The 17,021-nt window shown below is 39.3% G+C and overlaps 1 protein-coding gene across 11 annotated transcripts in view; it reads right to left on the bottom strand.

The window, feature by feature from the left end:
• Nucleotides 1-5,937: 5,937 nt before the first annotated feature.
• The window catches only part of ROBO2 (roundabout guidance receptor 2), a 1,509,143-nt gene continuing 1,498,059 nt past the window's right edge, over nucleotides 5,938-17,021 (bottom strand). For 2 of the 11 annotated variants that reach the window (XM_074971504.1, XM_074971559.1), the window contains 3 exons: nucleotides 16,169-16,429; nucleotides 11,002-11,202; nucleotides 5,947-8,271 (listed from right to left, as the gene is read on the bottom strand). In XM_074971504.1, the coding sequence (XP_074827605.1) occupies nucleotides 8,270-8,271; nucleotides 11,002-11,202; nucleotides 16,169-16,429 (464 nt within the window). In that variant the 3' untranslated portion in view covers nucleotides 5,947-8,269. Of the gene's footprint in view, nucleotides 8,272-11,001; nucleotides 11,203-16,168; nucleotides 16,430-17,021 lie in introns of all 11 variants that reach the window. The other 9 variants (XM_074971552.1, XM_074971513.1, XM_074971532.1 and 6 more) reach the window with 9 other exon arrangements.

Below are 17,021 nucleotides of genomic sequence, written 5' to 3'. Positions count from 1 at the left end.
TCAAAAGTCTAGTTTTGCACCTAAATGCAGCCATTAGCTGTGAATTTGTAATGAGAAATGGTAGCAAAAGCAACAAAACAAAAACGCCCCCGCCCAACACACACAGAGAAACCAAGGCATTTTTGTGCTGCAGCTGGCATACCATATGCCCCTCCATGGGTCTGACTGCTATTTCTGACCAAGATATGCTCAGCACAGGGACCAAGGGGTGGAGGATGAGGAGAGGACAAAGACCATGTTAATTCACATTTGTGTTTCCCAGTATTCTGGGTCAAGTGCTTGGCATAAATTAGAGCACACTTGCAGCCTCAAGGATGTGCTAATTTACACTAGTCTACAGTAGTCACCTACTACAGGACAGGCCCAACAAAGAAAATAACAGAACGCCACTAGCCATCACCTTCAGCCCCCAACTAAAACCTCTCCAACGTATCATCAAGGATCTACAACCTATCCTGAAGAACGATCCATCACTCTCACAAATCTTGGGAGACAGGCCAGTCCCGGCTTACAGACAGCTCCCCAACCTGAAGCAAATACTTACCAGCAACCACACAACACACAACAGAACCACTAACCCAGGAACCTATCCTTGCAACAAAGCCCGTTGCCAACTGTGCCCACATATCTATTCAGGGAACACCATCACAGGGCCTAATAACATCAGCCACACTATCAGAGGCTCGTTCACCTGCACATCCACCAATGTGATATATGCCATCATGTGCCAGCAATGCCCCTCTGCCATGTACATTGGCCAAACTGGACAGTCTTTATGTAAAAGAATAAATGGACACAAATCAGACGTCAAGAATGATAACATTCAAAAACCAGTTGAAAACACTTCAGTCTCTTTGGTCACCCGATTACAGACTTAAAAGTGGCAATTCTTCAACAAAAAAACTTCAGAAACAGACTCCAACGAGAGACTGCTGAATTGGAATTAATTTGCAAACTGGATACAATTAACTTAGGCTTGAATAGAGACTGGGAGTGAATGGGTCATTACACAAAGTAAAACTATTTCCCCATGTTTATCCCCCCCCTCAACCCCCCACTGTTCCTCAGACGTTCTTGTCAACTGCTGGAAATGGCCCACCTTGATTATCACTAAAAAAAGGTCCCCCCCCCCAGCTCTCCTGCTGGTAATAGCTCACCTTAAGTGATCGCTCTGGTTACAGTGTGTATTGTAACACCCACTATTTCATGTTATCTGTGTATATAAATCTCCCCACTGTGTTTTCCACTGAATGCATCTGATGAAGTGAGCTGTAGCTCACGAAAGCTTATGCTCAAATAAATTTGTTTGTCTCTAAGGTGCCACAAGTACTCCTTTTCTTTTTGCGGATACAGACTAACATGGCTGCTACTCGGAAACCTGTCAAGGTATTCCCTGAGGGGCTCATTCAGCAGCCAAGAATAGACAAATCACAGATGTGGTATTGCCTGGATTAGTTGGCTTTATGACCCCCTCCCCTCCTAAAACGGATGGAGCACCAGCCACAAAATAACTGAGATTTGGGTCCTCTGTGGCTTTGGAGGATGCAGTACAACTGGCTGCCACCACTGGACTTCCAGCAAGCAGTCTATAGGCAGCAGTGGGAGGTGACCTAGAGCAGGGAGAATAGGCTATTGTGGGACTATTGCACAGTAGCCCCACAGAGGCAAAATATAGGTCATTGCAGTTGTTCCCTGCAGCCTCTATTAATGCTGCTCCAAGTCCAGCAATAAGTAGTCTGAATGTAGGGTTAATCTGTACTAATATTATGAATATGTGACCTAGCTATTAAGATAGTCAATGCATAGCAATATTGGGATGTGTGAATGGGTGGGTTCAGTTTGATAGAGAGCTGTTGGGAAGCAAGTAGGAACTGAAACAATGACTAGAGATTAGCTATCTTGGTAGAAAATACTTAAAGGGTCCTTAAGAGATCAATGGGTAGGCTACTAATTGGGACATGCCTAGCTACCTGGTGCCAGCCAGGTAAACAGGCATATTTTGCCAAGGCTGGGAGCACTAAGCACAAAGGACACTAAACCATTTAAAAACCCCTATCTGGAGATGTGGGGGGGGGGAGGCGTTGAGTGGATATCAACTGCTCAAGGAAAAACACTGTGGGCGAGAGAAATTGCAGCAGGGCAGTCTGTTCCCGCCAGCCCAGAAGTGTGTGTGTGTGTGCTTTGACTGAATGGCACATACCAAATTTGCAAGGAAAAAGGAAGGTGTAAATCCCATGTGGATAGCCCTTTATTGTTTCAACCCTATTTGCTGCTTTTTATGTGCCTTTGGGTGAATAAGCTATTCATTTTCTTTTGAAGAAGCTATTTTAAGTTACTTTAATGAGCTGTAGGGCCCAAGTGCCCAGAAGGACGTGTCTTTCAGATGCCAAATATGTGTCATGTTAACGTGGTCAGAAACTGAGGAAGAGGTGTCATTTCAGAAAAACTGAGGGGGCAGGAGGCAAAGTTGTGTCAGCATATAGCATGATATTATAGCCTGCAAAGTTAAGTGAAGGAAGAGCAAAAAGAAGTGGAAGCCATAATGGAGCAAATCAATGTATAAAATGGCTGGGGGGAAGTTGTCCCCCTCCCCCCGCTTTGCCCCATAGCAAATGATACCCTTGAACAGGTGCTCTGACCCAGAAAGCCAGGCCAAGAGTGGTTGATTCCTAGAGTTCCACCTCTGAGTGAAGGAAGTGAAGCCTGTCGCATGAAGGGTGCCCTTGAAAGGAACTGTAAATGGGGTCTCCAACACAGCTCACCCTGTAACTTTGACAGGGGGGGTTCTGAGCAAAGCTGGGGTTCTGCCCAGAGGAGAAGTCTAAGACTGGGCATAGGTTTCTAAACCTGTATGGCTTTGAGTGTGGGTATGTGATGGGGAGAGAGAGTGTGCGTGTGAGGCAGCTTGCAGCTGCACTTGGTATTTTGGCACCAGCCTCACTGCACATCTGGAATATTGTCTGCAACTTCAGGCACCTCACTACTATGAAGCTTTTGACAATAAAACAAAACAAAAACAAATCATAAAAGAGCAGCAAGAAAGCTTCAGGGCTAGAAGAACTGACATAGGAATAAAGAGCTAAAAACTATGACGCAAGTTGAACTATGTCCCAGTGTGAGTGCAAAAGGGGCGGGAAGGTCATGAGACACCTTGATCTTCATAGTCCACTGTCAAACACAAATAACTGTACGAGGCTACAGATATGAGAAATGCTAAACACAGTAAATGGGTCAGAGCAGGTGGAGTCACAGCTCCTCAATACCCTCTGCACTAGACAACAGTGCCCTATGGGAAACATCATACTTTCCAGAGACCTTTCTGGGGCAGTGCGCTCCTTCCCTCACATCCATTGTTGAACATTGCCTTGGGGGAGCAGCCCCTATAACAGCAAGGATAAAGGAAGGGTGTGGTGGCGTGATAGGAAAACACTTGAAAAGTCTTTGAAGGGTGTAAAAATCCAGGAAGGAGAGGAATTATTGATTGCAATGAAAGGATTTTCCTGATGAAACTATCTTTTCTGTTCTCATCACATTACTCAACATTTTAACTCTTTGTTGCACTCAGGAATCCCTCTCCTTCCTGGGTGTGTGCTCCCTTCAAGGATTTTTCCAGTGTTATCCTGTCATATCCCATTTTAGTGACGTTTAGGATTAATTACCTATATCAATAAATCTGATACCTTTATATTTTTTTATTTATTGCTTGCTACACTTCTTCCAATTTTTAATAGAAATCCTGAATGAATCCATGTCCACGTCCCATTTGGTTTTCAAAGATAACTTATTTTTAGCTAAAGAGTTCCAGGTGTGATGAATAAGTTAATAAAAAAAAAATCAACTATTTTTTAAGACCATGAGAACTACCTATGCCTAACTTTTGGACAACAGCATGCAAGTGAATTCAAAAGTCTATTACAGAACAGAATAGAGCTTAAAAAAAACATTAAAGATGGAGTTCCCATCTTTTTTTGCCTTAGCTCCTCAGCTCAATCTCCACTAATTTGAAAAACAACAACAACAACAACGGACGTGGCCTAAAATAAAGCAAAACTACTCTGTGAAGTTTTTAAAAAAAGACTTTTTGTGCCCACCCCTTTTCAATTGTCAGGACTCTTCCTCAACACTGCTGCTGAACTTTTCTATTGTCAGGCAACATACAGGTTGGAAGCAAACGCAAGCAAGAGTTATTTCGGACTGATTCATAATTTTCTGTCTAGCTCTCACTATAATTTAAAAAATACATTAAAACAATCCATGCTTTTTTAAAGAATCCTCTTTTCCCCCCCTGGCATGTTTGTACCACAAAGAAGGTACAAAAACTGTTTCTGTTATATTTAAGGATCGTAGAGAGATATTTATTTCTTAAACACTTCAAAGCCCTATTGAAGTTAATGATGATTTGGGGGTGTATTAAAGATGCAGAGCAGGGCACTTTGGCCCTGGTTTAATAACCTTTGAATCAATGGAAAGGCTCATTCAATAGAATGGGCTTTGGATCAGGATCTTAATGTTAACATTTAATAATATTCTATTTCAGGTTGCCATTTGTATTTCTGTATGTATCGTTGAAGTAGCTGCCCAAACAGTATCTGAAGAACATGTACAGATTTTTTTTTTATTATTTCAACCATTTTTTCCATATTATTTACTCTATGCAAACGTCAGGGGAAAGTGGTTTAGGGCCTATTTACACTGGGGATATTTGTACCAGTGCAAATCCCCAGGGAAGATGTGCAGCATCAATGTAAAACAGTTTCAACCCAGGGTAAGCCATACAGCTGCAAGCCTTGTATTACATTGATTCAGCACATCTACACTGCAGAGTGTGGCACCAACATTGCTAAATTGGTGAAGTTACATCTGTACAATTATCCTCAGTCTAGATGAGACCTTAGACGTAAGTCCCCCATGATGAGCAATATTTACCACTAGCCGAAACAGGCACAGCAGAATTGATTTCAATGATGTCATGCCACTGACACTGGTGTTAAATTTGTCCCAGAGTTCCTAAGAAAGTTAGAAGCTGTGTTCAGCAGTACGTGGTACCTGTAAGTAGACAGTGAACATTATAGCTCAGTCTATGTTATAATTCCTTGTTTGTTCCCAGTTTATAGATTTATAGATTCCAAGGCCAGGACTGTTGTGATAATCTAATTTGACCTCTTGTATAACCCAGGGCATAGAACTTCCCCAAAATAATTCCTAGAACATATCTTTTAGAAAACCATCCAACTGTGATTTAAAATTGGTCAGAGATGGAGAATCCACCATAGCCCTTGGTAAATTATTCTCACCGTTAAAAATTTACATCTTATTTCCAGTCTGAATTTGTCTAGCTTCAACTTCTATCCATTGGATTGATTTATTTAGGGTTATTTTAGGTTATTTAAGTTTATTTGCCCTTTTCACATATTGACTCCTTACTCACATTATTTTCACATAAATTTGAAATGTGAATACATTTTATTTTTTCCCCCCAGTAAATCTACAATACACACTTCGACAGTACTATTAACCAACGTCTTATGCCAATTAAACTTTGCTGCACTAACAATACCAATGAAACACATGAAGAGGTCATACTTTTTCCTGAACAAGCTGTAGCCAGTAAACAAATTAAAAAAACAAACTGGAAAACTAAGCGCCACCACAACATCCCCTTTTTAAAAACACATTATTCACAATACGTGGTTTTGGTTTAAAAAAACAAAAATAATACTTTTAGAAAAACAGTAAATTAAACTGCATTTTAAAAAAAAATATGTATTGTGGTTTGTTGGAAGTACACTGTATAGAAAAGAGGGAACAAAAGAAACATCACCTGTAAGATAATGGAGACACTTTGTGATACACACCGACGACTTGTTATGTAATTTTGTAAGCAAATTATTAATGAACAAAAACATACAGAAGCAGATGGACAAGTTAGTGAATGTCATGATACTGCACAGCTTTAATACTGACACACATTTACTTTCCAGTGGAATAGATAAAACATATCTGAAAGTCAGTGAGATGGCTTTTGTCAACTTCTCATGATTCCAATTTTAACGTAATGAGAAAGGTGTTCCACCAAAGCTCAGCACAAGTGTTCAAATCAAATCCTCTGTAGTCATATTGAAATGTTTCCAGAGCAGCAAAATTTGAGAAGTGTGCTGAAGACTCTGTATCCTCACCTATCAGAGTCAGCAAAAATCTGATGCCCTTTTTACCTTTGTTGAATATTTCTGTACATTTATAAACAATGGCTTAACTATATCCATGAATCAGCAGGAAAATTACATATATTCATTGGTTACATATATAAATAAATTCATACATTTTGTTTGTTTTTGTCTTGTAATGGGCTAAGTAACAGATTTGACCTTAAAAGTTTAAATACCAGTTTTTGATATTTGACAGTGCCGAATACAATTGAAAATTGTAGTGTTTTATTGTATAATGGACCAGTTAAATAAAATGAAAAGAAACACATATATTTAGCAGTGTAATTTACTTGTCCTAAGACTTTGCCATCACTAAAAGTGTACTTCACTTAATACTGGTGAACTCCAAGGCGTTATACAAAACAACATAGACAGGATATACTTCAAGGGTGTTTAAATGCAAACTTGCATTCATGATTAGGTGATTAATAGAAAAAAGCTGTGGGATGTACTATTTAAATTAAGTATTGAATGAATGTGGTATACAATACATGTAGAGTATTCTAACAAATGTTTGAAAATGTACTCATTGGGATTTTTGGAGGTGCAGAAAAACTAGAGAAAGTCATGAAAACTAATGATGAGACAGGATGCTGTTATTAATGTCCACTTACAGAGTTTGGTTTATTCAAAAAGTGTATAAACATGCGTTACTTTGTTATTATAGTAGGGTTTAAATTCACGCGTTAAAAGTAGGTCAAAGTTTTTTTGTTTGTCTCCAATTTCTGAGAACATATTGCATTGAAAGAAAAATATTTACTGCAAACCGAACATAATTTTACCATTGCTTTCTTTTTCAAACACTAAGAATTTTACTACAAATTCCGTGGATTCAACTTCAGTTATTGAGGACTTCAGTTAATAAAACACAAAAGTTTCTAGACTGCATAAAAAACAACTCATGTAATGAATTTCAGTGGTGCAGCTCTATCCTCTATTTTACTATACATGTATTGGAAAGATGAACTAAGATACTCCAACATATTTCATTTTTCAGAAGCATCTTGAATATGTCTCAATAATAAATTGCATCTTTAGCTAATTGCTAGGTAATCCCAGAGTTTATATTGTTTCTTTTTCCTGGGGGAATTTCTGCATTACATGCTGGCTTTGAGAGATTAATTATGGTAATTCTTTTTAAAATGTAACATAAAAACAGCTTTAGTGAAACACCTTAATTTCTTTTGTTTGTAGGAATTTTCCCCACTCCCCACCTCCATTATTTAATTATATTGGGCAGGTAAAAACTGACCCTAAGAGTTGAGAAGCTTAGCGTTCTATTCAGAGGTCATAGTTCAACTCTGTAGACTCTTTTTTCATATTCACTCTTGAAACTCACATTTTCATCTTTTGACAACCCCCCCTTTTTTTTAAATAGTAAGAGCAACCATGTTGCTTGTTATTAAAAGATTTAATTCTGTCCCTGACATCTCTGCTAACATCAGTTTTGCCTGTCATCTTCCTATTGCGACACCCCAATGGAAAACCATTTACCATACTCCGTTACATCCAGCATTATCCAACATAGCTTACAGCACATAAAACGCTCTTCACACATTCAGTCTTCTTCTTCTTCTTCATGTCACGAGGAGTAGAGTTTTGTGCTTATCACCAAATAAAATTGCAGTGCAAACTTTAAACATAAAAGTTACACAATTAAAAGTTAATATATGGCACCACAGCCTATTAATTCACATATAGTACAACAGACCAATAAGAACAGACAATAATATGAACATAGCTAAAAAGAAAGTGAGCTTGCATAGCAATGCAACAAAAGAAATTATATACAGAGGGAAATCCTTTTCATCCTGGAGGGTGATTTTTTTTCTTTCTTTTTTATATACTCCTGACAAGAAATAGTTTAAGGTGGATGGTGTATTAAAGAGACGAACACAAGTATCTGTGGGATATGTGTGGCTGTGTGTCTTTACATTGCATTTACAGTTCTTTTAATAGTACATAAATAAAGAAAATGTTCATTGCACTGTTTAGTGTCATCACTTCCATGAGTTCAGACCTGATGGTCCTTCAGAGCAGCTTGGGATGTCTCTTCTCAACTACTCTATAGAAAGAAAAAAGAGAAAAAAATGCACCAAATAAAACAAATCCTCTGGCCACATTACCACAGCACATCACATAAACTTATTGGATTTTTTAAAATTGCTTTTAAAATTGCAAGTGGCTGACTTTAAAAATTCTATACTTAAGACCAGTTGTAGTAAAGAGACCAAATACGTCTTCCTGTGTGCGTGTAGGTTGTGAGACAACTGCAGTCTCTGCCTTAGCACTGTGTGGTAACTGCAAGTAAATACTGAGGGTCTGGTTCTCTGCTGTGCCTCATGGAGTGAAGTGCCTGTACTGAGAGTCCACTGGGATGTGTGTGGGGGGGGGAGAGGAGGGGGAATCCTTCACTAACTGATTAATGGGACTAGTGTAAATGCTAACCAAGGGCTTGATCCAAAGCTCACTGAAGTCAGTGAAAGTCTATCCATTAACGTACCAAGCTTTGGACCAGACACTAAGGCCTTACTTCTTCAGGCAGATACACATAGGTCGACACAATGTCTGCAGAACTCCAATGACAAAGGGACTCCTTGTAGCGAACCTATGTACCTGCTCAGATATTACTGGACGAATCTAGTGTAGGTACAGTTAAACAGGATTAGGTATAGTTTTAGGGTTGATTGTATCTAAGAAACATTTGTTTGAATAGGTCTATAAAGAATATTCTGTTAGCACACTGCAACTGCTGTCCAGGTAATATCTGTTATGCAATTACTGCAATAGTACCCTATTTATTGCTTTTACTAGAGAGAGAATCAGTGACCAGAAGCGAAAGAAATATATAAGTGGGAAAGAGCAACAAACTTATATTTCTAAATGACCTCTATATCTTTTTCAAATGGAACATCTGTGCTGAAGTCAGACCAGGGGCTCAAACTGGATACCAAGTAAAACCTGGTTATTTTGTTAGGTACTACAAGTGTTCTCCAGTTGTGTCACTTTTAAATTGCGCTGCATGTGGAAATGAGTAATATTCTTTACCAGAGTGATATGCCAATTTTATGGGCCAGATCCACAGCAGAAGTGTGCTTGGCAGAGCTCAGAAAGAGAGATGCAAAGATGTCTTAAAGGCACCTTTGCACTCCTCTGACCCTGGGGTTACTCTGTGATGGGTTGGACTCCTAGCTACCTATGGCATTGTCGTGGAAACTGGGGCCCATAGAATAGTAGCAAAGTCTAAGCCACATCCCTTTTCCTCTGGCCATATTCCCTGCATTGGTTGCATGATGGTTCACCCTAAGGCCTTGTCTACACTGGCAGCGGCATGTAGCATAGGTGTAACTACATGCCTCTGTGAAAAGCGGGCTGCATTCATACTACGGTGTGTAGCTACATACATCAGTGAAAGACTCTGGCAAGGGGAAGGCCTTGGGGAAAAACTCCAGCAGCAGGAAGATGCCAGAGCCTTTCCCTCCTGCCAAGGCTTTTCCCTGTGGTGGGGAAAGGCTCCTGCAGTGGGGAGGCAGAGGGACACTACACAGCTAAAAACAGGAATGTAGTTTGGGGGAAGCACTTCTTGGGCATGAATAAAGCCATATAGGATACATACCCTGAGGTTTGGGTGTGTCTTTAATCTACTCACCTAAGCAATGCCTTGCTGTCTACGCTGTTATTTATACCTGTGCTGGAAGGTGTACAATGTATGTACTCTACATGCCACCATACATGGAGGCCTAGCCTGAGATACCTTATGTATAGGAGAGCCTTCTGCACTGGAAAATCCAATACTGACGTTGCTTTGCACTGACGAACATCAGCAGGGGTCAGTTATCAGCCTTCTCTAAAGGAGCTGATGGTGTGGTGAGAAAGTTAGAGAACCTCCCCCAAGACTTCTGGCCCCAGGTGTGTACTCGCTGTGTTTCTCAGGCAGCCAGAACACCACAGTATTTGCTGTTCTTGTTACTAAAAGGTCAGCTTCTATGACCTAACAGTCTTTGAGGTCTCAGATGAATGTCATCTAGCTGATGTATACACAGAATGGTACCAAGTATGACACACACATAGTGGTAATAAATTTGGGAAGGAGTTCTGCTGGGCTGGGGAACTTGAGAAAAAGGGAGGCACGCTTTCTTTGGGATGAGCAAAAGGGAGACTGAATCAGGGGGCAGAGAGGAGAGAGAAAGCTGAATGGGAAAGAGAGGGGGTAAAGAAGGGGAGTGATAAGTTTGCCTGCTGTAACCAGCCAAGAATAGAACAAAGGCCTCTTTTTAGCACACTTCTGTAACACCATCATCAATGCCACTTTCAGGTCAAGTAACTTGAATTTGGCCAAAAAATTCTAAAGGATAGCGAGCTGTAGCTCACGAAAGCTTATGCTCAAATAAATTGGTTAGTCTCTAAGGTGCCACTAGTTATCCTTTTCTTAAAGGATAACGAGTAATTCTAACCAGCTGACCTGATGTGTTTCCCTTTACACTAGAATCACAGATTCAAGGATGTGTTAAATAGATGACCCTGGCATGAGTCACAGTACAAACACAGATTTCACCCTGCACTATGATTTCTAATCTAAGATAAATCTAAAGGCACAGAAAGATAAATTTCAATCATTCACCTTTTTCACAAGGAAGTGACCTCTCAGAGATGACAGAGATCTGGGTCAGAATCACATCTGACTGACAAACTGAGCTTCCCACTCTCTGGAGTTCAATCTTGCTTCATTGAAAATTATAATATAAATTTGTTCTTTCTTTTTTACCATTTGAATTGCCGCAAGAAAGACACTTACATAATTCACCAGTAAATTGTCCTGGATTATTTGATCCCATATATCCTACATCAAGAAGGTCACTGGCATTGCGTTGGTGACCTCCTCGCAAGGCTTCACCTTTTCTGGGTCCAGTCGATCCTTTAGAAGAAGCTGTTCCTGAAGAGCTGTGACCACCTGGGGATGGGAAACTGGGCTTACTATATGGCACCAGTGCCTCTTCTAGAAAACACAAAATCAAATCATGAACATATTATTAACAGCATTATCCAGGTGTGGACATCAAACTCACCCAGTGCATATTACATTTAGAAAGGTTTTATTTTCTTTTATTTTGCCTTATGATATGGCAGTAAAACCAAAAAGCCTCCCTGTGCATCCTAAATTGCTTCCACAGATAATGAAACCAATGTGTTTGCATGTAAACTTATAAACTAGTTTGAATTAATTATAAAATGAGGTTCCTTGTGAACAAGTAGATGATGAATCACAGATTGCTTAATAGAAATAGCTGCACATACAATTTCCAGAATAATGTAATGATTAGATTTTTCTTTAAGCTTCTAGGAGTGTGTTTTTTCTCCTCTTCTTTAGTTTAACTTATGGCAACACTGCTTCAATCAATTTAGATAAAGAACTGTGGTATCAGCTAATTTAATTAGCTTCCTGCAGCTCAGTAATTTCCAACCATAGAAAGTACATTGGAAAAATCTTATTTTACAAATAATCCTATTACTTAAATATTTGTGGGGGAATAAATCTTTCTGTGACACTGTTTCAGGGTCACTACATGGTCGTCTTTGAACAAAGGTTTCCGTCCCACTCAGTTTACCCCTCCTCTTGCGCAGATGAAGGACTGTAAGAATAGGCGTCTTGGGACACAGAATGTCTTTGGGGAGAGAGGGATTTATTCCCAGTGATCATAGGCTTGCACCTTTGTGTTTGTACAGCACTTAGCAAAACAGGGGCCTCAAACCTGACTGGGTCCTCTGGGCATTTTGGTAATAACCGTAGCAGCAGCAAACAACAGAATTGGTTTGACTCCCAAATGAAGGAGTTTAGCTGTTTATTTTGTGGAACTATTTTTATTTTCTTGTTGTACACACAGCAATCTAGCTGTCTTGACTAAATCTTGAGGAAGAGACCGTGATAACTAGAGCACCGAATCAGCAAGGTACTTAAGCATATGCCTAATTTTAAATACAGGAGTAGCCCCCACTAAAGTCAATGGGACAACTCACGTGCTTAAAGTATGCACCTGCTTAAGAACTTTCCTGAATCAGGGTTAAGATTTTTTTCCCCTCTACCTATTGCTCAACCATTTAACTGGGTTTTTTAATAGCGGGCAGAGACAGGGAGGGAGAAGTAGAGAGGGAGTAGTGGAAAAGGAAGAGGGAGATAAGAGATTATATTTGACTCTCTTCCATAATCTTAGCGCCAATAGGTTTAGAATACTAGCACCGCAGGATATCTGCTTCATATGCTGTGATTGTGCTGTCCTTGTTGAAATGTAAGCAAACATTTAAAACACATAGCAAAATGGCATTTAGCTATCAAAGACTTTTAAATTTTATTAGCAGTTCTTTTCACAGCAAACCCTAACAATAGAATCAGAGGGAAACTCTTTCCAACAGCTGGGTGAAATATGCAGCAACCTGCAAAGGCAGCAACAAACACAAGTAGAGGAAATCAGTTTAGCAGAAAGCTGGATACATTTCTAGAGTATGGAATGAAAAGACACTAGTTTTGCAGAAGTTTAGGAGAATGAAATGTACTATAAACTGGTTTGTTTTCCCAGTTTTGGGATGAAGACTAAGGTTTTGATGAATAGTCCATTCTTTACCACTTTTAAGGGTGAAATGAAATATTTAGAAACCACCACCACCAACCCCCCCATACCGTATCACATACTGTTACAATAATTTAATAGAATATATGCTTTTATGATGTGGCTTGGAAAATGTGTAATTCATAAAATAAACAATAACAATATAAAATAACAGTCAGATTTTTCAAACATTCTAGAACTTGGAAGACATTTGTCTAAATTCCATAGACAGCTCTGAAGGACATTTCCCTACCCCCAAAACAGCATTTTAGGCTCTATTCCTGCAAAGAGTTCAGTGAGTATCTGCCCATGTGGTTTTCTTTGCAGAATCAAGGCCTTAATTTACATCTACAAAACTGGTGTTTGTTTGTCCACAGAGGCGTTTGTAGGACCCACCTGTGTTGGACAACTACAATGTTCCCCTTGTTCTCAGAACTACTCTAATCTGGTCTGCATAGTGTGCCTATAGTGTGGGGTAGCTGAGCATATCACATTTAGGTATGTTGCTGCTGTTGCTCCACTTAGTGATCCTGAGCATGCTCAAAAGTCATCAGTGAAAATATGGTTTCCAGTACTAGACTACTCATGCTCTTTTGAAAAATACATGTAATTAGGGGCTTAGTCCTGCACAATTGAAATCAATGGGGTCTATGCCCTTGATATCAATGACAGCTGTGTGTCTTAGGTGAGACCCTACAATAGAAAGAATAATAATCTCTTTGTACATAATTAGGGTTATTATTACAGCTAGTACAATACTTTAAAATATTTGTTAACAAATGTAACTGTTATTCATTGAATAAATGATCTGACAAACACTGCAAAATTTTCATTGCATAGGTCAATTGATGTAAAAGTGAATAATGTATTCAGTACTCAGCCAAACTCCTTATTGTTTTATACATACAGCACCCAAAGTGGGCTTGGTGTTTCATAGGTAAAGTACATATGGTCTCTGCCCCGAAGAATTTACAATCTCAAGCACTGATCCTGCAAACACTTTGGTGTGTTTACAACTTTACTCATGTGAGTACTCCTGCTTACTTCATTTCTGAACCAAATCAATGACACTACTCAGGAACACAGTTTGTCCCAGATGCAGGTGTGTGTAAGACCCAGGTCCAAGTGTAGACATGGTACACTGAGTGAAAACAATGAAATGGGGAAGGTAGGATGAGGGAAGAATGGAAGGGAGGATGCAGTTACTGTGGTTTTTTATGCATATTTCTTGATTCTTCTGATCTATCTATCTAAAAGTCATGCTTTCAAAATATTAAGGCTGACAACCGGTAACAGTAGACATTGTTTTGAATCATATCAAGGAAATTGAGCAAACACTTTTTCAGAAAGACAACAATTAAAAATGCCTTCTTTTGGAAGTATTTGTTAAGTGTCTAACCCTGTTATCTGGTGAATGGATTCCCAGTGAACTTCATCATTAATTGGGGAAATAGTTCAGGACAGAGTTCAAGAAAAAAATACACTCATAATTAACATTATAAAAATGATGCATGAATATTCATTGTTAAACCTAATAGAGAAGAGAATATGGAGACAGAAAGCTTCAATATAAGAAGTCGGAGTAGAAAAGAAACACGCACAGTGAAAAGTGCTGGCACGGCTTCAATAAAGCAACTTGCATTCAACTACAGGCCATCACGGAAAGCATTTGAAGACAGGTTTCTGCATGTCTCGCACTGAAGGAGAGGGCACAGCAGGTCCCAATGCACCTCCTAAGGTATGCATGAGGGAAAGCCAACTGCCTTGGATCTGGAAAGGTTCACAGGATAGGAACTCTGCAATCACTCTAACCCCTGACGGACTTGATTCAACACTCACTGAAGCCAGTGGGAATCAGTCCTTTGTACTTAGTGGGTTTTGGCTCTGATTGAGCTGTGAGCCCTACAACTGTAGACCCCCTAAGTTACATAATAGTTAACATCCTCATCAGCCCTTCCTGCACACTTACTAGAAATGGAAATGGGGAGCCTTGTTACTGAGGAATTTAGAGTTTGGTAGCAGAGGAGCTCCCCTGAATATAGCTTCACATAACAGATATACATGCAGTATATTAGCGGTGTATAGAAAAGGTTCGTATGTCTTGTGGGTCAGAGTTAAGGTTGTTATTGGACTATACCAGGTGAAATCTCACATATTAATATCATTTTTAAACAAACATCTGTACTGCAAAGGTGGTAGAACAGACATATAAATGACCTTTCACTTGTCCATTCTATTGAAGGATTGTTTTGGTTTGTTTTTTATGGCAATGTTCCTGTTATGTATTAAAATAGGGGTTATAATATTTACTGTAGCAACTGTAACCGGATAGTAATGCTTTTTTTTGCTTTTGTCTAGAACTGAACAGACCAGTCATTCTCAGGCTGTCCTGAGAAGCAGATAAAGGAGGGTAACATACAGGTATCAGAGAGGGACCATTCAGAAATCCTTGTTCCAGGATAGGTGCACCTACCTATGCCATTGTTTTTACAGATATGAGGTAAGCGTGTAGATTAGCTAGGCAAATTAGTAGTTAAATACTTATTGCCAGTGTCATGGTGTAAGTTTAATACCTGCATAAGGGTCCAGCATGGCCCTAGAAAAAAGAACTGTATATGCCTTGTTTCTATGCTGTGTGCTCCTTGTGCAATTGTCCCCTTGCATCATTTTATTTTATCAGCACTGGGCTAAGATGTGAGAAGTAGGTTACGGAAAATAGTTAGGTGTCCCAAAACAGAAGCTGTTAGTGGCTGAACTGAAGGAATCTGTGAATACTGTAGAGCTGAATCTCCAGTCCAGTCTCACCTCCTGTACATGTCTTTACAGGTCTGAGATCCATTTAGAAGTCAAGCTCAGCGCTCAGCAAAGACAAGTTCCCAGTTAAAGTCTATGCTCTCATCAATCGAAGCCGTACAGAGGAAGGTTATTTTGTCATATACTTGAGTAGAGAGGAAAGGATGCTATAAATATAGCTGTAAAAAATGTCTTAGGCTAAGGAGGGTCAGCCCTCTGTAGACACGCAAAACAGCTAGTGCCAGTTTAGTTGCTGGTTGAAGATACTGGTATATGAGGCCTTACCTGTACAATTAAATACATTTTATAAAGGGGAATAGTTAAACGGCTGTTCCTCTTTCCTTGCTCACCAAGAACAGATTTTGGGTTTTTTTGCTGCTATGTTTGACAGTATTATTAATTCCCTAAATAGTGTAATGAATGCACTGGCTTAGGGGGTGAATGTATTTATTCTTCTAATATAAGTCTTGGCAATCCTGGGGACTAGGATTCTAGTGTGTTATAAACCTCTAGTGGAAATGTTTCAAGAAGCTGTCTACACTTCTTTGACTTGTGCAGCACACACACCTGATCCAAATGCTTGTTTATGTTGGGCTTTCCTGAAATCTTCTTGACGTTCTGTGGAGCTTATCCATTCCTGGGTTTGTCGCTGCCACTCTAATGATGTTCTAGCTTGACGATCCAATGAGCTCTTTGTTTCATCTATGTTGGAAGTATGCTGCCTCTCAAGAGAGCTTCCTTTTCTCTCTGCCGAGCCTCTGCGTTGGCCAGGGCCTATTTGCTGCCTTAAACCCTGACCAGGGGGCGGATCTGGTGGTGGTGGAAGATCTAAAAAATGTGAATAAGATTTAGAACAAGCTAATATTTAATTGAAACACGTTTTGTTTGAAACTGCAGAGAAAAAATGTCTCCTAATACAAGGATCTGAGTCACTTATGATTTTTTTGAAAAAGGAAATTCATGTTAGTCAGAAATTCAGTGTAATTCACTCTCACTACTAGCCTCTACCTCCAGCAATTGTGCTACTAACTTCTATGAAATCAAAAGAATATGAGCTACAATTTGTGTTCCTCAACACATGATGTATACTACTGTACCTGCCTCATTCAGCAACAGTCAAGGAATTGTGTCAAGCTGTGAAAAATTAATCCATTTTATTTGACTGGGTTTCTTCTGTTTCAGTCTGTTTGGGACATACCTCTCTGCCCCATCCTTGAGTTTCACTTTCAGTTTCGGTTTTGAATGAACTCAAAATCTCAAAGTAAAATTCAATCGAATCTCACAAAATATCAAGTTATTTAAAAAAATATGTCATCACTGACAATATATTATTATAAATGTGCAAAATATATTTTAAAGAGAGCCATTTAATAAGATGAATATTTTTTGCAAAAAAAATCTCACTTTTTCAGAAAAAAAG

Source organism: Natator depressus, chromosome 1 (assembly GCF_965152275.1).
Source record: "Natator depressus isolate rNatDep1 chromosome 1, rNatDep2.hap1, whole genome shotgun sequence".
Lineage (NCBI taxonomy): Eukaryota > Metazoa > Chordata > Testudines > Cheloniidae > Natator > Natator depressus.
This window is presented reverse-complemented; position numbering and strand designations above follow the sequence as displayed.